The sequence below is a fragment of the Lactuca virosa genome, chromosome 3 (assembly GCF_052849685.1).
Source record: "Lactuca virosa cultivar CGN04683 chromosome 3, Lactuca_virosa_CGN04683_v6, whole genome shotgun sequence".
Classification (NCBI taxonomy): domain Eukaryota; kingdom Viridiplantae; phylum Streptophyta; class Magnoliopsida; order Asterales; family Asteraceae; genus Lactuca; species Lactuca virosa.
This window is the reverse complement of record NC_136428.1, coordinates 232,085,634-232,107,941: the sequence shown is the minus strand read 5'-3', so window position 1 is coordinate 232,107,941 and position 22,308 is coordinate 232,085,634. Positions and strand designations below refer to the sequence as shown.

The 22,308-nt window shown below is 37.2% G+C and overlaps 1 protein-coding gene across 1 annotated transcript; it reads right to left on the bottom strand.

Annotated features, from left to right (window-relative positions):
- Window positions 1-15,854: 15,854 nt before the first annotated feature.
- On the bottom strand, window positions 15,855-20,137 carry LOC145167041 (protein LONGIFOLIA 1-like). Its single transcript, XM_079086127.1, has 5 exons — window positions 19,727-20,137; window positions 18,903-18,943; window positions 17,562-18,812; window positions 17,313-17,442; window positions 15,855-16,630 (listed from the first exon to the last, which is right to left on the bottom strand). The coding sequence occupies exons 1-5, from the start codon at window positions 19,854-19,856 to the stop codon at window positions 15,924-15,926; spliced, it is 2,259 nt and encodes a 752-aa protein (XP_078942253.1). The 5' UTR covers window positions 19,857-20,137; the 3' UTR covers window positions 15,855-15,923.
- Between the last annotated feature and the right edge of the window lie 2,171 nt (window positions 20,138-22,308).

Sequence of the window (22,308 nt, the reverse complement as noted above, 5' to 3'; positions counted from 1 at the left end):
CCACGTGGCATGGTCGGTGTAACGCCCATATTTATAGGCTAATCATTATTATAATGATGTAATAGTTAGGTTCAACGATTGTAACCCATTTTGAAGTAATGAAGTGGAATTATTTGAGTATTATGTGAATTATGTGATTTTATGTGCATTATACCTGCTATTAACGATGTAATAAAATAATAATAAAAAATAAAATACTAGATAGACCCAATATCTTTGAAGAAAGTTGAAGTAGTCGTAATAAGGATTTCGGGGATATAAGGAACGACGAAATCCGACTTATAACGAAGAAGTTATGATCTGTCGAAGTTTTGCGACAAAACCGGCACGACACCGGGAATCGTAAAAAGTGAGTTTACGATAAAATACTTTTTAGCCTTAGAGATCTAAACGAAATTCGTAGTATACGTTAAACCGAGAGCGTGCATAAAAAGAACGTTCAAATCTGACTTCGTATGAGGAAGTTATGGTTTTTCTAAGATTTAGTATAGCAGTACACAGCCCGGAATTCGAATTTTAGATCGACCAATTTTTAGCCGACACAACCTAATTAAGAATGGAAGATCTCGTTAATAGGAACCCAACGATATAAAGACACACAAAAACGGACGTCGGATGACAAAGTTATGAATTTTTAATGGACTTTACATGTCTAAGCCTGTTAAAATATAACTTTAAAAATATAATCAAAATTAGCCAACAGAGTCTAAATGAAAGTTGTAGAGTACGTCGCCACCTACGCGTGGATATAAAGAACGTCAAAAACGGAGCTTGTATGCGAAAGTTACGGAATTTAGAAGTCGGGAATATGCTGATGCGAGGAGGGTGACGTGGCCCAATTTTGACCCTTGCTTTCTCTCTCAATACTTTAAAACTATCCCTCCACTTCCCTAGTACTTCCTAAGTGCTAGAAGCGAGTCTCGGAGTGCCAGAAGGCTCCGAGAAGAAGAGCTTTTGACTCGGAAGTTCTGCCCCCGCAGAGCCCGGTTCCTAGCCAAACCTCCTGGTAAGTGAGTTATGCTTACCCTACTTTAAGTATAGCTTATGTTTAAGTTTATTATCCTTATTATGAACCTATAAACAATATAAGTATTAAAAAGGTGTTATTATAATATCTTTTAACTACTCGCGGTACGGGGAATCTGGTTTGAAGGGTCGTATAGGGTTGTTGGATTTCAGAACAGCTATAATGCCAAAATGGTCCTACCCTCCGGTGTTTCATGTCTGGCCCCTGTCTGTACATAGTGGTTGAAAAATATTGTTTAACACTTATAAAACAATATCGCTTGTAAATAGTCGCAAATATTAGACTAAAATCTAGCGATAATGATACTAGGTTTTGTCGAAGGAATATAGAATTGTTAGAAGTGAAGCGTTGCTCGAGTTTGGAATCATCACTTTAACAAGTGAGTGCATGGTTACTTTCATCATACATATAGATATGAAGTATTTAATATAGTTACGTGCTATGTGTGCATATTGTCTGTGTACTTGATATTTATGCTGGATGAACAAAATATACATGTTTTATTTGATTTAAACTGTATATGTATTTTATACCTATAATTATGATGGGTAAAGATGGATAGATGATATAGATGATGAAATAAATGATGAGAGGCCTCGCTGTTTAAGATGATCCATTCATCTAACGGAGTATAGATGACGACCACGGACTATTCTAGACAGTCTAGTGGAAGGTTGGTAGGATCGTGTGACAACCGTCAAATTTCGGTAAATTCAAAGTCAACAAGTCAAACCGGTCAACTCCAATAACCCTTGTATGCTAGGGTTTACGTTATGTAATCACTATACAATTCGCTATTTTAATGAGAAATCATCATTTAGAAAGTTCATGTGTTTGATTTTCCTTAGCCTTAACAGTGCTAAACAATGAACCAAAGCGATAAAACACTATTGCACAATCATCGGGATTGTGTACGACACTAAAACACGGTTTAATGGGGTTTACGAACCTTGCGTTGTGAAGCCGGACACTCAAATTAATCACAAACGAAACCTCTCTAAATCGTTTTCACTCTATCTCTTTCTAATTGAAATCTCTCCCAAATCTCTCCCAAATCTCTCTCAAAAGTTACTTTAACTTTTTGTAATCATTTGGGTCATCTCGACCCTTAACCGGGTCCAAAATCGCTTGAAACAGGATAAAAACGAGTAAAATAGCTTTAAGGATCCGAAACCAAAGCTTCTGGTCCGAAGCTGTGTCCGAGGTCCGAGGTCCGAAGTCCGAGGTCCGAGGTCCGAAGTCCGAAGGTCCGAAGCCGTGTCCGAAGTCGTGTCCGAAGTCCGAAGCCGTGTCCGAAGTCCGAAGGTCCGAAGCGAAGCCTCGCAGACAGGCCCTTTTTACCGGTTTTTCGACTACGACTTCGTTTTAACTCCGTTTTTCATTATTTTAACGTGGGATTTTCACCCAAAACTTTATTTTATAAACTAAGGCCCCAAAATATATAAATCTCCAGGGTTTTTATAAAATATATTAAAAGAATTGGTGATTGATCTAATTATTGAGGGAATATTTGCTTTTCCTTAATTTATGGCAAAAGCAACCCACTACCACCTCACTCTATGATCAGCCACTCTTTCCCACTACCCCTTGTCTCCTTAGTGGACCTTTACAGCCAATCTCCAGCTCTTCCCACGTTCTAAGAGCTGGTTGATTGATCCTCTCTCCTCATTCTCCATAAAAACTCTTTCATTCTACACTTAGCAACCAAGAACACTCTCCAAAATTCTCTCATCTTTTCTCTTAACTTCAAGAACTTCAAGGCTTTCTCCAGGGATTTCTTTCTTCAATTAGTAAGTATCTTCATCATTCACATAATTATTAAACTCCATTCTACTCAAATTATTGATATCTTACACAAGTTCCATCTTATTCGGTGTTAGATTTTCGAATCATCAAGACATCTTCTTAGTGTTCTTGAGTTGAACACTTCCTTTCTCTCACTTTCATCTACTGAAACCACATAAGGTGAGTTCATACCCATACATTTACATGTTTTTCTTAAGTTTTAAGGAGGGAATACAAGTAAAATCATCAAGAACACAATTAAACTTTTTCTAACAGATTGCATCAGAAAAGATGGACGTTAATCACGGACTGTTTTGGTCAACTTAAATATTTTAGTTTTCAAAGCTGTTTCAGGTGCAAGTAGTTCAAACTCTTAGCTTTAAAATGACTACTTGCACATCTCCAAATGATTTTTCTACAATTAATGGTGATTTTTACAAAACTGCCTGTCATTTCAGAGGCAAACCCGGACCAGTCTGTGATTATGAACATTTTCACCTCTGTTAGAGATCACTAAAAATCATGATAAAATTTACGAACAAACTAGACTCATATTCCAAACTCTCAAAATTTTCGGATTTGGATTTAGAGCTGTGATGATTTTTCTATAAATTTTCTAAGAACGGTAACAGAAACTGTTTTTAACGAAAAGTTGCTGTTAATTTCATTTCACCTTGTAACATGTTGAGCAAGGTGTATATCTTTATGTGACTATATGTTACTGCAATATATGATATTTTATCTTAATATTTAGACACACATCAGTTTACAACTGGATTTGGTCATATAAAATATAAAGAATAACAAGTGATTATAATCAAAGTACAATCGATACATTCAAACATAAAATAAACTATTTTGAATATAGTTTGCATACATTACCACGTACTACCCTTGGTTGATAAACTATAATAGGTATAGTTTATGATACATTACATAACACATACATTTAAAAAGGGTACATTTATACAAAGGATATTTTCATTAAGCAAGGTACGACCATACGGTACCAAGTTTTCATAACACGTAATTCCGTTAATGACTTTGTGAGACATTTACTTCAAATTACCATTAAGTCCTGTATTGTAACCAGAGTCTCCTTAAGGGAGAGCGTGATACTTGTGTATAGATCTATATTGGGTTTGACAAACCCACACCTAAACTGCATGCAACAGTTAGACCGATAGGTCTGGGGTGACAAATGTCATAACATTTCCGACGCCTGAAGAACGTCGTTTTAGGCAACCTTGGTCATAGTATGGTTATAATAAACTCACATAAAGTATTAACAAACATTGGAATTTACGGGGACTTCATTAAAATTTAACGAGTTTATGTCGATTTAAACTTGCATTGTTTTACTATAAATATGATAAATTACTTGTACATTTCGGTCTTTGGGTTTTAAGACTACATTTACACATCAAGGAAAATATTGGATTTTTCTAACACAAATACTACTTTTACAAACGAAAAGCTTATGAACTCACCAACCTTTGTGTTGACACTTTTTCAAACAACTTGTATTCTCAGGAAATCATTAAACAGGTAATCAAGTGCTTTTGAGGATGGGACGCTAAGGCGTCTACTATTTCATATTTTATCAACATATTGTAATTGATTCGTAAACATGTAATTCATACAATGATGTAATTTTTTTTAATTATATATATGTTGGTTGTGTTTGCTTGAATTACTATTACAATTGCTGTTATGATACTATACATGAAGTCCTCCACCCCCGGACGTTTCCGCCATCCTTGGTTTGGGGGTGTGACAGATTGGTATCAGAGCGCAGTTTATAGTGAATTAAGTATATCAAACCACATAAGATATACAAACTATAAACACAATTGGGACTAATAGTCTCTGATTTGTGCATTTTTCAAATAAATATACTTTTAGAAAATAAATGATTCTTTTTATTAAAAAGTATAAATACATGCATACATGCTCACATAGTGTCATAACTAGAAGAACATAAAATAAAAGAAGAGGAGTTGTACATTATGGGTATGCCTTGGTATATGTAAATCAAGTCTGGGAAGGATATAGCCTGATCAACTATATCTGTCCGGGAATTGACTTGCATATACCGGGGGATGGTCAGGATGGACAACAAATCTAACAAAATCGTCTTACCGCTAGTACGCCTCATTCACGAAGCCGGTCTATAAGGGGGGTATAAGGTTGTTGCCTATAAAATGACAACTTAATGGTTGTCCACTCTCACCCACCGCTTCCTTGATCGGTGGAGGGTCGTTAGCCGAACGGGTAAGACAAGGACTTATAAATTCTCATTAAAAGTATGATGAATATTATAAAGTAACTAAATGCTTTAAGAACTCAAAACTAAACATTTACAAATACTATAGGAGTATTTTGTGTTACTATAATAAAAATATTTTATACTTTCATTTTACCTCATAACCCAATGTATTGGGTCAATAAAAAGTATAAAATCGTATGTATCGTAAACATACCGGAAAACAACGTAATAATATACTTTATGTATAAAAGATTTCTCTCCCTATAAATACACTTTTACTAAAAGTACATTGGTTTACGACTTATGACAGAATCATGCCGCCAAGAAGAAGACCAAGACCTTCCAGCAACACAGCAACACCTCCTCCGCCGCCGCCTCCACAGTTTGATCTCGCGATGTTCCAGGCTGCAGTAACAGCAGCCGTAGCGGCCGCAATGTCGCAGATAGGGACCAACGGAGCTGGTGGTTCGGGATCGGGAGCTACACACTCTAACCACGGAGACAGTACGTGGCGTGCAAAAGAGTGTTTATACAAAGACTTCACAAATGGCAAACCCGACAACTTCAATGGAAGCGGGGGAGTCATCACGTTGATGCAATGGTTTGAAAAGACCGAAGTAGTCTTTCAGGTGTGCTCCTGCCCCGAAGCGAGCAAAGTTAAGTTCGCAACCTTAACCTTCACCGGCCGGGCCCTTACTTGGTGGAACTGCCGGGTTAAGTCACTTACTCTCGAAGTGGCTAGCTCCATAACCTGGGCAGAACTAAAAACGTTGATGATGAAGGAGTACTGCCCGAGAGGTGAAATTCAAAAGCTGGAACAAGAACTCTGGAACCTCAGGATGACGGGCTCTGACCTTGAAACCTACACCACCCGATTCAATGAATTGGCTCTCCTCTGCCCAACAATGGTTACTCCGGAGGAGAAAAAGGTGGAGCGATACCTTTGGGGACTGTCTCTCCACGTGCAAAGTAGTGTCCTGGCTTCAAGGCCAACTACTTTTGACAGTGCCAGGGAGCTGGCACAACAACTTGTTGACCACCGAGCCGGTCATAATACTACAACCACCACCACTGATAAATCAAAAGGGGGAAACAACAAAAGGAAGTTCTGGAACGAAAAGAAGAGCCAACCAGCACAGGACCCCGCTAAGAAGTAACAAATTGTTGTTGTCCATGCTGCCACTAATGCTGCCACTACTGCTACCACTCCAGCACCACCGAAGCCATATGCGGGAAAACTACCTAAGTGCAACAAGTGCAACTTTCACCACAATGGTGCTTGTAGGGAGATGCACTGTAACAACTGCGACAGGAAGGGGCACACTGCTCGTTTCTGTAAAGCACCGGCTCAACCAATCAACCAAGTCGCCAGTACGGGGGCAACCCGGACCTGCTACAACTGTGGAGACGCAGGTCACTTCAAAAGAGACTGCCCCAAAGCACAAGCCCCTAATGCTGGTGGAGTAGGAAGAGTCCTGGCAATAGGACATGGGGAAGCAGTCGAGGATCCCACGGTGGTTACCGGTACGTTTCTCCTCAATAACTCTTATGCATGCGTACTATTCGATAGTGGAGCGGAGAGGAGTTTCGTGAGCCACCAATATAAACATTTACTTGAACAAAATCCCCAATCACTAAAGGATACTTATGTAGTAGAAATGGCAAATGGGAAAGTAGAACGCACTAGCGATATATACTCAGAATGTACTCTCACTCTAGACAACCATACATTTAAAATTGACCTGATGCCAGTCACCATAAAAAGTTTCGACGTAATCATCGGGATGGATTGGTTAGTTCCTCACCGTGCCGACATTCTATGTTACGAAAGGGCCGTTCGCCTCAATCTACCAAATGACGAAACCCTTCTTATCTATGGTGACAAACCTAGTGCGAATTTACAAATCATCTCATGCATCAAAGCCCAAAAGTATCTCCGGAAGGAGTACCACGCCTTCTTAGCCCATGTAGTAGACAAGAAACAAGACGTGAAAGACATCAAGGACATCCCCGAAGTGTGTAACTTCCCGGATGTGTTCCCAGAGGATCTTCCTGGTGTACCACTCGCACGACAAGTCGATTTCAGAATTGACTTAATACCCGGAGCTACCCCCGTAGCCAGAGCTCCATACCGCCTCGCACCATCAGAAATGCAGGAGTTGTCCAGTCAGTTGACCGAGCTTTTGAACAAAGGGTTCATCAGACCAAGCTTCTCACCTTGGGGAGCACCAGTCCTTTTTGTAAAGAAGAAGGACGGATCCTTTCGCATGTGCATCGACTATCGGGAACTAAACAAGCTCACCATCAAAAACCGATATCCTCTGCCCCGAATCGACGACCTTTTCGACCAACTCCAAGGAGCAAATTTCTTCTCAAAGATCGACCTAAGGTCAGGCTACCATCAGCTACGAGTTCAAGAAGAAGATATTCCCAAAACTGCATTCAGAACTCGCTATGGGCACTACGAGTTTGTGGTGATGTCCTTCGGTTTAACAAACGCACCTGCGGTATTCATGGACCTAATGAATAGAGTGTGTCGACCCTACCTAGACAAGTTTGTAATCGTATTCATCGACGATATCTTGATCTACTCGCGAAGCGAAGAAGAGCATCGCCTACATCTACGCCAAGTGCTAGAGACGCTAAGAGAGGAGAAGCTTTATGCTAAGTTCTCTAAGTGTGAATTCTGGATTAGAGAAGTGGATTTCCTTGGACATGTGGTAAGTGAGAAAGGCATACATGTGGACCCCTCCAAGATCAAGGCAATCGAGAATTGGTCAGCACCCAAGACGCCAACCGAAATTCGACAATTCCTTGGGCTTGCTGGCTACTACCGAAGATTTATACAAAACTTCTCCAAGATTGCGAAACCACTCACCACCTTGACGCAGAAAGGTGTGATATTCAAGTGGGAAAATAAACAAGAAACTGCTTTCCAAACGTTAAAACAAGCCCTATGCAGCGCACCGATCTTGTCTCTCCCAGAGGGAACCGAGGACTTCATAGTGTACTGTGATGCTTCGAATCAAGGCCTCGGATGTGTGCTCATGCAGAGAGGGAAGGTTATCGCGTATGCATCAAGACAGCTTAAGACGCACGAGGTTAATTATACTACGCACGACCTGGAATTAGGAGCAGTGGTATTCGCTTTGAAGATCTGGAGACACTACCTCTACGGCACGAAATGCACTATCTTCACTGATCACAAAAGTCTTCAACATATCCTCAATCAGAAAGAGCTCAACATGCGACAGAGGAGATGGGTGGAGTTGCTGAATGACTACGAGTGCGAAATTCGTTATCATCCAGGCAAGGCCAATGTAGTGGCCGATGCTCTAAGCATGAAGGAGTACTCGGGCCGCCGAGTAAAATCCTTAACAATGACAATCCATTCCCACCTGACCATACAAATCAAGGAAGCTCAACTGGAAGCTTTGAAACCAGAAAAGGTGGCAGGAGAGACATTAAGGGGAATAGATAAAAACTTAGAAGTCAAGGATGATGGAGCACGTTATATCATGAACCGGATTTGGACACCGAAGTTCGGTGGACTCCGAGATGTCGTCATGAATGAAGCACACAAGACTCGATACTCCATCCATCCCGGGTCGGGTAAAATGTATCTGGACCTCAAGAAATTATACTGGTGGCCGAACATGAAAGCTGAGATTGCTACCTATGTGAGCAAGTGCCTGACTTGCGCTAAGGTCAAAACCGAATACCAGAAACCATCCGGGCTATTACAACAGCCGGATATACCTGAGTGGAAGTGGGAACGAATAACAATGGACTTCATAACCAAGCTGCCTAAGACATCGGGCGGTCTTGACACAATATGGGTAATTGTAGACAGATTGACCAAATCAGCACACTTTCTACCAATAAAAGAAACCGACAAGATGGAGAAGCTGACTAGAACGTACATCAGAGAGATTGTACGACTCCATGGTGTGCCGATATCCATTATCTCCGATAGAGATAGTAGATTTACCTCACGGTTTTGGCAGTCTCTACAAAAATCATTGGGAACTAGGCTTGACATGAGTACGGCCTACCACCCACAAACCGACGGACAGAGCGAGCGAACCATTCAAACGTTGGAAGACATGTTAAGAGCTTGTGTGGTAGACTTCGGTAAAGCATGGGATACCCATCTACCGCTTATTGAATTCTCCTACAATAACAGCTATCATACTAGCATCAAAGTCGCTCCATTCGAAGCTCTTTACGGTCGCAAATGCAGATCACCCCTGTGTTGGGCTGAGGTGGGGGATACACAGCTAGCTAGAGGGCAAGTCTCTAATAGCACCCTCACTGGCCCTGAAATCATAAGGGAAACCACAGAAAAGATCGTTCAAATTCGAGAGAGACTGAAAGCGTCTCGCGATCGGCAAAAGAGTTACGCAGACAAACGACGCAAACCCTTGGAATTCCAGGTGGGTGATCGAGTACTACTAAAAGTTTCCCCTTGGAAAGGAATGATACGATTCGGCAAACGCGGGAAACTAAATCCAAGGTACATCGGGCCATTTGAAATCCTTGCTAGGATTGGGCCAGTAGCATACAAGCTTCGATTACCTCAAGAACTTGACAAAGTACATCCCACGTTTCACGTGTCTAACCTAAAGAAGTGTTTGTCTGATGAGACACTCGTAATACCACTCGACGAAATCAAAGTTAACGAAAATCTCCACTTCGTGGAGGAACCAGTCGAAATCATGGATCGGGAAATCAAACGAACGAAACAAAGTCGTATTCCCATCGTGAAGGTACGTTGGAACGCTAAACGAGGACCCGAATTCACCTGGGAACGCGAGGATCAGATGAAACAAAAGTATCCACATCTCTTTCCAAACTCTTGAAATCCCAGTCAAAATGAAAATTTCGGGACGAAATTCCTTCTAACGGGGGGATGATGTGACAACCGTCAAATTTCGGTAAATTCAAAGTCAACAAGTCAAACCGGTCAACTCCAATAACCCTTGTATGCTAGGGTTTACGTTATGTAATCACTATACAATTCGCTATTTTAATGAGAAATCATCATTTGGAAAGTTCATGTGTTTGATTTTCCTTAGCCTTAACAGTGCTAAACAACGAACCAAAGCGATAAAACACTATTGCACAATCATCGGGATTGTGTACGACACTAAAACACGGTTTAATGGGGTTTACGAACCTTGCGTTGTGAAGCCGGACACTCAAATTAATCACAAACGAAACCTCTCTAAATCGTTTTCACTCTATCTCTTTCTAATTGAAATCTCTCCCAAATCTCTCCCAAATCTCTCTCAAAAGTTACTTTAACTTTTTGTAATCATTTGGGTCATCTCGACCCTTAACCGGGTCCAAAATCATTTGGGTCATCTCGACCCTTAACCGGGTCCGAAGTCCGAGGTCCGAGGTCCGAAGGACCAGTGTCCGAAGTCCCGTCCGTCCGAAGCCGTGTCCGAAGTCGTGTCCGAAGTCCGAAGCCGTGTCCGAAGTCCGAAGGTCCGAAGCCGTGTCCGAAGTCGTGTCCGAAGTCCGAAGCCGTGTCCGAAGTCCGAAGGTCCGAAGCGAAGCCTCGCAGACAGGCCCTTTTTACCGGTTTTTCGACTACGACTTCGTTTTAACTCCGTTTTTCATTATTTTAACGTGGGATTTTCACCCAAAACTTTATTTTATAAACTAAGGCCCCAAAATATATAAATCTCCAGGGTTTTTATAAAATATATTAAAAGAATTGGTGATTGATCTAATTATTGAGGGAATATTTGCTTTTCCTTAATTTATGGCAAAAGCAACCCACTACCACCTCACTCTATGATCAGCCACTCTTTCCCACTACCCCTTGTCTCCTTAGTGGACCTTTACAGCCAATCTCCAGCTCTTCCCACGTTCTAAGAGCTGGTTGATTGATCCTCTCTCCTCATTCTCCATAAAAACTCTTTCATTCTACACTTAGCAACCAAGAACACTCTCCAAAATTCTCTCATCTTTTCTCTTAACTTCAAGAACTTCAAGGCTTTCTCCAGGGATTTCTTTCTTCAATTAGTAAGTATCTTCATCATTCACATAATTATTAAACTCCATTCTACTCAAATTATTGATATCTTACACAAGTTCCATCTTATTCGGTGTTAGATTTTCGAATCATCAAGACATCTTCTTAGTGTTCTTGAGTTGAACACTTCCTTTCTCTCACTTTCATCTACTGAAACCACATAAGGTGAGTTCATACCCATACATTTACATGTTTTTCTTAAGTTTTAAGGAGGGAATACAAGTAAAATCATCAAGAACACAATTAAACTTTTTCTAACAGATTGCATCAGAAAAGATGGACGTTAATCACGGACTGTTTTGGTCAACTTAAATATTTTAGTTTTCAAAGCTGTTTCAGGTGCAAGTAGTTCAAACTCTTAGCTTTAAAATGACTACTTGCACATCTCCAAATGATTTTTCTACAATTAATGGTGATTTTTACAAAACTGCCTGTCATTTCAGAGGCAAACCCGGACCAGTCTGTGATTATGAACATTTTCACCTCTGTTAGAGATCACTAAAAATCATGATAAAATTTACGAACAAACTAGACTCATATTACAAACTCTCAAAATTTGCGGATTTGGATTTAGATCTGTGATGATTTTTCTATAAATTTTCTAAGAACGGTAACAGAAACTGTTTTTAACGAAAAGTTGCTGTTAATTTCATTTCACCTTGTAACATGTTGAGCAAGGTGTATATCTTTATGTGACTATATGTTACTGCAATATATGACATTTTATCTTAATATTTAGACACACATCAGTTTACAACTGGATTTGGTCATATAAAATATAAAGAATAACAAGTGATTATAATCAAAGTACAATCGATACATTCAAACATAAAATAAACTATTTTGAATATAGTTTGCATACATTACCACGTACTACCCTTGGTTGATAAACTATAATAGGTATAGTTTATGATACATTACATAACACATACATTTAAAAAGGGTACATTTATACAAAGGATATTTTCATTAAGCAAGGTACGACCATACGGTACCAAGTTTTCATAACACGTAATTCCGTTAATGACTTTGTGAGACATTTACTTCAAATTACCATTAAGTCCTGTATTGTAACCAGAGTCTCCTTAAGGGAGAGCGTGATACTTGTGTATAGATCTATATTGGGTTTGACAAACCCACACCTAAACTGCATGCAACAGTTAGACCGATAGGTCTGGGGTGACAAATGTCATAACATTTCCGACGCCTGAAGAACGTCGTTTTAGGCAACCTTGGTCATAGTATGGTTATAATAAACTCACATAAAGTATTAACAAACATTGGAATTTACGGGGACTTCATTAAAATTTAACGAGTTTATGTCGATTTAAACTTGCATTGTTTTACTATAAATATGATAAATTACTTGTACATTTCGGTCTTTGGGTTTTAAGACTACATTTACACATTAAGGAAAATATTGGATTTTTCTAACACAAATACTACTTTTACAAACGAAAAGCTTATGAACTCACCAACCTTTGTGTTGACACTTTTTCAAACAACTTGTATTCTCAGGAAATCATTAAACAGGTAATCAAGTGCTTTTGAGGATGGGACGCTAAGGCGTCTACTATTTCATATTTTATCAACATATTGTAATTGATTCGTAAACATGTAATTCATACAATGATGTAATTTTTTTTAATTATATATATGTTGGTTGTGTTTGCTTGAATTACTATTACAATTGCTGTTATGATACTATACATGAAGTCCTCCACCCCCGGACGTTTCCGCCATCCTTGGTTTGGGGGTGTGACAGATCGCAACCTGTAGGTGTTTTTGAACTAAGTGTTCACCAGGTGTGCTCCATCCCCCTCATGGTTGCCTTATTTGACATATATTGCTGAGGAATCCCCTAAGCAGTGTTGTCATCCGTATGAAGATCCTTAGGCTAGGTCCCTTAATTTAGATGCTTTAGGGACAGAAAGTGAGGATAACGGGAATGAGTAATCGGGTTAATTGATTTGATGAAATTAATAAACTTAATTATTGTGGGTTGAAAACACTATGTGCTCACCAGGCTCCCAAGCATGACCCACTTAGTTTCTTGTATACTGGTAGTGGCAAGAGAGCACATAAGTGATGATCTGATGAGAGATCAATGGATTATAGGCCACTAGAATAAATAGATGTTGTAAGGCCTATGTTGTTTCTGTTTATGTTTTTGATCTGTATTGACAATGACATCCCGAGGTTTTTAATATAATGAAAATACATTTCTTCGGAAATGCTTTGATAAATTCTTTATTATATTTTTGGGAACAAATTCCTCAACATATTTCCATAAAAGGATACTCTGATTTTCAAATCAAGCATAAACAAATCGGTCTTTTCTGGCCGTGAAAATGGGGATGTCATAGTCGGGTACCCGCCCTCTCCAAGAGACCAGCTGACGTGGCACCATGAGAGTGGGCCATGTGGTACCACGAAGATGAGGACACGTGGTCATCTTCTAGAAGAATGAGGTCTGAAAATCTTACCGTGACACATGACAAAAGGGAAGAAGAGCCAGCACACCCCTTGGGTGCGGCGCGCCTCCTGTCTATGTGAGGCGCATGCCTGCTGGATCTATATATAGCCTTCGATTTTCATTCTTTTCCTCACAACTATTCAAACATTCTCTCTCAAACATTTTTCTTTCCTTGAGTCTGATTTTTCGGGGTTTCTGAGTATTTTAACGGGGCTCCAACATATCTAGGAACCCGACGAAAAGAAGTATATGTGTCGAAGTTCTGCCTGCGTAGTTTCCTGGTTTTCGCTAAAATCTCAGTAAGTTGAGATACACTTATTTTATTTCAAGTGTAACTTATATTTATATTCATAGTCGTTGTTATGAACATATAAATAAGATTTATTAGTGATTCCAAATCATTATACTAATTGATCTACTTATGGGGGTGGTGTCTAGGCTAGATTTAGTGAGGTGTTTAAAGTGGGATTTCCAAACAGTATGCTTTGTATACCAAATGGACCCTACCTCTGATATGATCTTACTTGATTTCTCCTTACTTGACAGATATTGATATAAAAATTGGGATTAGTGAGGAATCTATATTATCAGTAGTCACAAGGAATATAAAACTAAGACTTAGTGACATTTGTACCTAGGTCACATGAAAGGAAAAGCCAATGTTTTAGGCGAAGCGTTGCCGAATTCACCAGTCATCCACTTTTAACAACTGAGTGCATAATTACTTTCATCTTACACATAGATATGAAGTATTTAGATAAATAAATGTTATATGTGCTTATTATTTGTGATCAAAATGTTATGTGTTAGATGAAATAATATAAGATGATTTTTATATAATTTACCATATATATATTTACATACCTATAATATTTTGGGCAGTGATGGGTGTTAAGGGGTGAATAAAATGATGAGGGCGATGGATGATGAGAGCTGAAGACAATGATAATAATCCACAAATTTAAATAGTATTAGTGTGCTAAGGATGTAGAAATAGTACTAGTGTATTAACGATGTAGAAATAGTACTAGTGTACTAACGATTTAGTCATCTAACAGAGTATAGGTGACGACCATAGACTATTCAAGGCAGTCGCGTGGAACACAGGCAGGTTCATAACCTGTAGGTGATGGACTATATGTCCATTTCATGTACTCTACTTCCTCGTGATATGTATTGGGGAGAAATCCCTGAAACAGTACTATCAACAACAATGATTATGATGATCCTTATGATAGATCCTTAGAGATGAATATCAAAGAAAACCTACTGACATGTATTGCGGAGAAATCCCTAAAACAGTACTGTCAACAACGATGATTATGATGATCCTTAGGATAGGTATTTAGGAATGAATATATAAGAAAACAAGGATGAGTAACCATGTGAATTGTTTGATAATTAAACATATTAACCATATTATTGTGGGTTGAAAACTCTGTGTACTCACCAGGTTTCCCAACCTGACCCACTCAGTTTCTTTGTATCGCAAGAAGTAGTACAAAGATAATGATGTTTGGATCTGATGAAATATTCGCGGAAATATAGGTTATGTTATAAAAGATGTTGTAAGGCATGTAATGATCACGTTAATGCTTATATTTTTCGTATCAGTAATGACATCCCAAGTTTTTCATAAAAAATAAAAACATTTCTTCGGAAATACTTTTTATGGTACAAATTTTGCAATATAAAGAATACTCTGCTTTAAAATAAGCATAAATAAAAAGATCTTTTCTAACCGTGAAAAATGGGGATGTCATAGTATGTAATCGAATGTTATAGATAAGTTATTGATAGTGTATGTTACGAAATTCTTTTATGAGACCGCACCATCAATATTATCAAGAATGTCAAAAATTGTCTTAATTTAGGTACAACGCATTTGTGACCGTACTATCGCCAATAATGATATTTTGAGTTTCTTTGTCAAGTTGAATGACTTTATCATCTTTATTGTCATGGAAAAACGTTTTATTAGAGATGGAAACAGTGTCGGGGAAGATAATTATCTTTTCTCGTTAATGTGAATATATACTAAAATCACATACAAAATCATGGGCTTGACCTAATACATGGACCGAATACAAAGCAGAAATAATACAAATATGTGAACACTAACAGAAAACACACATCATTTATCAATCTTTTGAATCTTTCCAAGGTGAAACATAATTTAACCTCCCACCCTTTTCATATAACCATGACCATTCCTCAAAAATGATACCCAAACAACATAAACAACAACAAATATACAAATATTTAACAACCTATATCATTATAATTATACCACCATTTTCCCGATTACAAGAGTCAATGTCTACATAATAAATAATTTCCTACAATGCTTCCCAGGCCCATCTTGTAGACCAGCTACCTCAAAGTTCACAATCTCACTAATCAAATCTTTAAAAATAAGACGTTCTATATCTAAAGCCAAATTTGGAACCTCGTTACAGTTATCATCCCAATCTTCTGACTTGTTATTCACATCCATAGCTATGATGTTTAATACTTCATCATATTGTTCACTCCTTTTGTTACTTTGGAGATTATTTATTTCTGACCACAATTCCATCAGTATCTTCTCTCCATTTGGAATCCTTCCTTTCTTTTTCCTTAATATTTGCACAAGAACGTCATTAACGCTATCAAATATCATATTTCTCCTCATTTTCTCGAATTTTGATGATTTGGACTCATGGGTATTTCTGGTTTTTTCCAAAATGTTGAACAACTCAGGGTTGATCAAGTTGCCTGTTGGATAAAGGTGAACGATTGTTGTAGCACAATCAAGATTTTTGAAAAAACCAGAGGCTAATAAAATTTCCTTGATGTATTTTTTATCTCCATTTTCATGTGGATTCATGGTGACTTCATCACTTGTGGAGTTTAATAGTTCAATTTGACGAACAAGATGATTTATGTTTTCCATTTTTACCCCTGAAGGGGACTGATTTAGTTCTACCAAGTTATCTATCCCCACTTGACTCCATTCTTGTTCATCAAAGTGCAAATCCTCATCATCTAAGAAGAGAAAATGTTTATCAGTAAGAAATAACAATGCTCTTTCATTTATTTATGCATTATATATAGCATCTTATTTTTATTTTATTTTCATTACACTTTTTTTCTTCTTACTAAAGCATAATACTATGTAAAAACTACCCAATTAGATTTTTCAAAGTACAATGTTGTAAATAGGAAAAAAAAAATGAAAGTATGATCCTATAATAAACAAATTAATGAAAGTATAATGTTTTTTCTTGTATTTGTAACTCAACATATTCACTCTTTACTAATAAGTCTAAATTCAAGAAATAGTAATGTAATTTCAGGGTAGGCTATGTCGAAAAGGAATGTATTCTTTTGTTTCCAAAAAAAATAGGTCTAAATTGAAGAAATAGTAATGTAATTTTATTTATTTGTGTATTATAGCATCTTATTTTCATTTCTTTCTATTTCAATATACTATGTTCAGTTCATTCTTATTTTAAGGCATTGTATTTTAAAAAATCTATCTAATTAGAGAATCGCACTTTTTGTTTTTTTTTTATTGTTCAGATATTACACTTTTAAAAATCTACCGAATTATAGCAGTTAAAATTGTTTTGTATATATATGGTATTTCTATGATTGGGTAGATTTTTCAAAGTACAATGTTGTAATGGGAAAAAAAATATGATGCTACAACAAACAATAGATGTACCTTTAAATCTATACGATTTCTTTTTCATTGGAGACATTGTTTCTTCTGTGTAAAATGCATCAAGAACCGAAACAGGACTCGGTTGTTCAGCCATTGTCTTATACTCGATCAATCTTTCCCCAAATTTATTCTAAAAACAAAAAATATAAAACATATTAGCAAGTTATATAATAAACTCAATAACATCATTTATGTAAACTTCAATATATTTTCATTTTATTCAATAGATTTTAAGTGCACTAAACTAACCTTGTTCCCTTGACTTGAATCGTTGCTTGTAACCTCTGACTCATTCTGTGAAGCTACACTTGTATCACTTTCCGAAGGGAATGAAACGGTGTCACTTTGTTGACTTAAACTGCTTACATGACTGCTAAAATTACTCAATTGCCCTTTCGATTGCTTTCTATTCCCACGAACCGGTTGCTTTTCGATTCCATTCTTTGATCTCTGCAATCTCGGCCTTACATTTCCCGAGCTTCTTGAAGGTGACACCGGTTTTTTAGCTTTTGTTTCAATTGGAGTTAAGTTTTTCACACATCGCCTATTATCTATACGGTTGACTTTCTTGACTTTTTGAAGACTTGTAATCACCATTGAATCTTGTGGAACTATTTTCTTGTCTTCCGTCTTCTCCAACTTCATATTTGTCCTCTGTATCGCTTCAAGAATCTGCTTTAGAGCTCTCAGATCTTTTCCCGAACTTTTAAACTCAACTTCATTCATTCTTTTTTGGATTTGACCATAAACCGAATGGCAGCCATGGTCAACCCTAGAAGCTTTCTTATGAGCGACTTGTTTCTGAGTACCCCATGGAGCTGGTTCTAGTTGAATTCGAGGTGACGTCATTGCCATTTTGTTGCTTGATAATCTTGAATGAGAAACCGATGTGTTAGTGTCATCTAAACATGGTTTTGTCTTTAAACTCTCACCTCCATTGATGACGTCATTCAAAGCTTCTAAACCCATCAACCTTGCGACAACACTTGAAGATGGTCGCTTGTTTGTTACTAATACCTCGTGGGTATTCTTGTAATTCTTGATAGAACTTTGTTTGCTATCTAAAGATAACCTCGGAATCTCTTTAATATTAGCAACGGATTTTAGCTTGTAAATCGATTCCCTTCCATCACATGAAAACCTTGAAATCTCCTTAACACCCCTTGAAATTTCTTTAAGCTTATCAAGATTTTGATCTTTTCTTTCGTATAAAACAGGCCTTGGGGAATCAATATGTGTCATTATGGGACCTTTTCGTTCATCTTTCGCGACAGTTTTTACTGACACTACTCGAGGCTTTCGAGTCATTGAATCCTTGACTACATTCTTGATATCATCTTTTGTGACAGTTGGAGGCAAGGGTTCGGAAATGATGCTTGGACAAATTGAAGAGGGTTCTGTTTGAAGTCTTTTACTACAATCTAATGATGAACTAGAAGAAGAAACCGAGTTTCTTGATGATTCAGTAGATGCTCTATGTTTCTCATTTGCCATTTTCTCCTGTAAAAGTTATCAAAACTTAGTTTTATGTTTAAAATATTTTCCTTTTTGTATAAACTATGAATCTATGAATCAAAATCTTGGTCTTACCTTTGGTTTCTCTGATGCATTGTTGATCTCCTTTTTTCCACCTAAAGAATAATTTATAAAGATTTTAGATACCAAAATCTTAATGTCCATTATGTGATTATATGTCAAAAAGTTAAAAAAAAAAAAAAAAAAAAAAAAACCATGATATTTTGAGCTGTTTTGTGGTTTAAACACTAATATTTTGTTTTCTCTAATTAAACTATAGAAATTACCGATAATTTTTTTATAAATTAACCATTTGATATGTTATAAAAGCTTTCACCGATAATTTTCTTATATGAGGTTTTACAAGTAATTTTTTAAAATTAACCATTATGACCGTGTTATACTTTTCGAAATTAACCATTATGACGTGTTATACTGTTATGTCATATCAAAATAATTAAAATTGAAAAAAAAAAGATATCAGAAACTTTTTTAGCTATATTTGAAAAAAATATTAAAATAAATGGTTAAACTACAAAAGTGTCCATGATATCATGGATTTCCATAATTTAGTTAAATTGTGGAATGATATTTTTATTCTTGTATCAAAATAGTAATTAGTATATAAACAAATATATCATTTCACGATTTGGCTAAATTACAAAAAAAAAACCATTATATGGTGGACAACAGAGTTTTAAGGTTATATTTATAAAACATTAAAACAAATGGTTAAACTACAAAATTGTTAACGATATAGTGGTTTTCCTTTAATTTAGCCAAATCGTGAAATGATATTGTTCATATGCAAACTACTATCTTGTGGAATGATATTTGTTGATATACCAACTACAATAAAAACATACAAAAACACACATATGTTGGTGTAATATGTTTACCTTGAGGTAGCTTCTTTTGGCCAAGTAGATAACGTCGATCAAAAAGCTGAAAAATCCCATTCATGCATCCTAATTGCTTCGTTAACTCTTGTTTATCTTCTCTTAACGTATACATACCTTTCGCAGACATTTTCACCACCACTTTTGGAAATACAAAAAACCTCAACAAAAATGTCTTGTTTTCTTTGATTAAATACACCGAAATTTACAACCTGCCATTTACCATTTTCTCCTGCTTTTCTGAAGATGTACAGAGGATTTGCAGAACGAACTTATTTATTATATATTTGATCTCTCTCTCTCTCTCTCTCTCGTATGAATGGAAGGATTGAATGCTACTGTTTTTGGGCTCAAAAGATGTAGAATTGGGATTCGATGCAATAATTCGATGTGGGATTTTGGATTGGTGGCATATTTTAGGACTCAAGAATCAAGGATTGGCATTATATATATACATCATAACTATGAGAGTGGGTAGGGTAGGGTAGGGTGGGGGTGGAGGTGAGGGGTAGGGGGTGGGTCATATGTGCACTGGCCTTCCACTTCCATGTGGACAAAATAATGTAGGTGGGGTCTAGAGTCTGGTTTCTTCATGTGAAGATTGTCAGGTGATACAAGTTATATAAAAAAGTTCATGTATTTACCTATTGATAATGTTAAAAAGAAAATATGTATCTCTCATAGATCATAACGAAATTTTCGATTTTAAGGAGATCTTGTTGGTTTTTCTTCCTAATTTTACCAAACTACCCCTTGTAAGTTGTTAGTTGTTACTGGGCCACACTAAAATACGAACATATATATATATATATATATATATATATATATATATATATATATATATATATATATATAGTTCAATACATATCGATTGAAGGCAAACGGGCAACAAGCTGCGCCGCTAGCCCTTTCTGGATGGCAAAACCAATTCTTTTGAAAACAACATTTGTGGATCTAGGAGATATAATATTAGAATGCATGACCCGTTGGACTCTATTAAGGAGCTCCACCGCCTCTGGTGCGAGAAAACCAAATGTATCGAATGCAAAAGGAAAAAACACATATTGATTTTCTATACATGCATTCTCGTGCTTTACCACTTTGCACGCAGCGACTTTCAAAGCGGCATGCCCAGCTGTGAAACCCCCGCTCCTCAAACCAATGAGAGGAGAGACCCCAGTAAGATCCACGCACGCATGCTTCCCTCCTATCCATCCAAAGACCAAAATGTCAGCCGGTCTAAGTGTGGACCTGCCATCCTGCGGGTCCGTCAAAAAGTTCACTGGCGCTTCTTTCTTCACAGAAATATCAGCACGCCGACAAGCATCAAAGAGAACATCCCGAACCACATCATGTCTATACTTGAAACCAGGGAGCTCTCTACAATGAACCGCGTGTTCCCCAAAGGTATCCAAACATGCCTTGCGACAAACTGGGCATATCTCGTCAATTGGGAATATGGGAATCATGAGGCGGTAACGAAGGATAGTTCGGTACTCCACAGGAGACATATGCTGGCCAAGACCATCAATAGGGATAATTAGCAGAAAATCCTGAGCATGAGGCGCCCGCAGACACTCAAAGACTGCTTTCTGTCTGACAGTCATGTCGAAGTCGACTTCCATATCTTGGACGATTTTGCTAAAAAGGGCACACGCCAAAGCTTTTTGAGATTTAGGGGGGTGTCCTTATTAGTGAAACCGCTACAGTCAAATCCCGGAATCGTATCGCGAAGACGAGTCATAGCACATAGGTAATCCGAGTCCATACCACATATGATACTGTCATGTAAGATGTGGTCTTGTAATGCCCAAGATTGGGCCCTCGAGGCTACAAATGCGTAGGAGAAAACCTCGTAGGCCGAGTACAAACTCAAACCACCGAAACGAATAGGTAAATGAAAATATTCTAATAGTACAACTATGATAATATCTATCTATTATTATTTATTACTGATTGAATGTACACTCTATGTTTTATCTTTAGACTACATTCTATTGTGAAAAGAAGTACAAGTTTCAATGCACAAGGTACAAATCATTAATGGCCGGTTCCCCACACCTCTTGCTTATTCTTTACATATAACTTTTTCTTTTATTGCCATGTTCTTAGGCTCTCAACTTGTCATTACCCCCAATTATTATTTTTTTATTCCATTTTATTTTGTTTAATTATTTTGGATAAACTTTGATTAATAGTTATCTATACGTATTTAAGACGACCATACTTACACAGTGCATGTCTGAAGCATTATTTACATTCCCTGTATCTAATGCTAGCAGTATTCACATTAAAGTGATGTTTTAGGACATGTATTTAACATGGCCCCAATCATGAGACCTTACTTTGAAAGCCTAGTTTCATATGGTTAAATATAAAAATTTACAATCTACTTTTATTTATTTGTTTATTATATAATCTTTTTATTTTTTCTATTATAGCAATATGCTTTTAATTTTTTTTTTAATGTAAAGGTATTAAATTTGATAATTTTAAGCTTTCAAGTTTCACCGATGTCCTTAGTTTTGACTTTGATGACATAGATGTGAAATCAAGATTTTGTGGCTTATTTTTGCTATGTC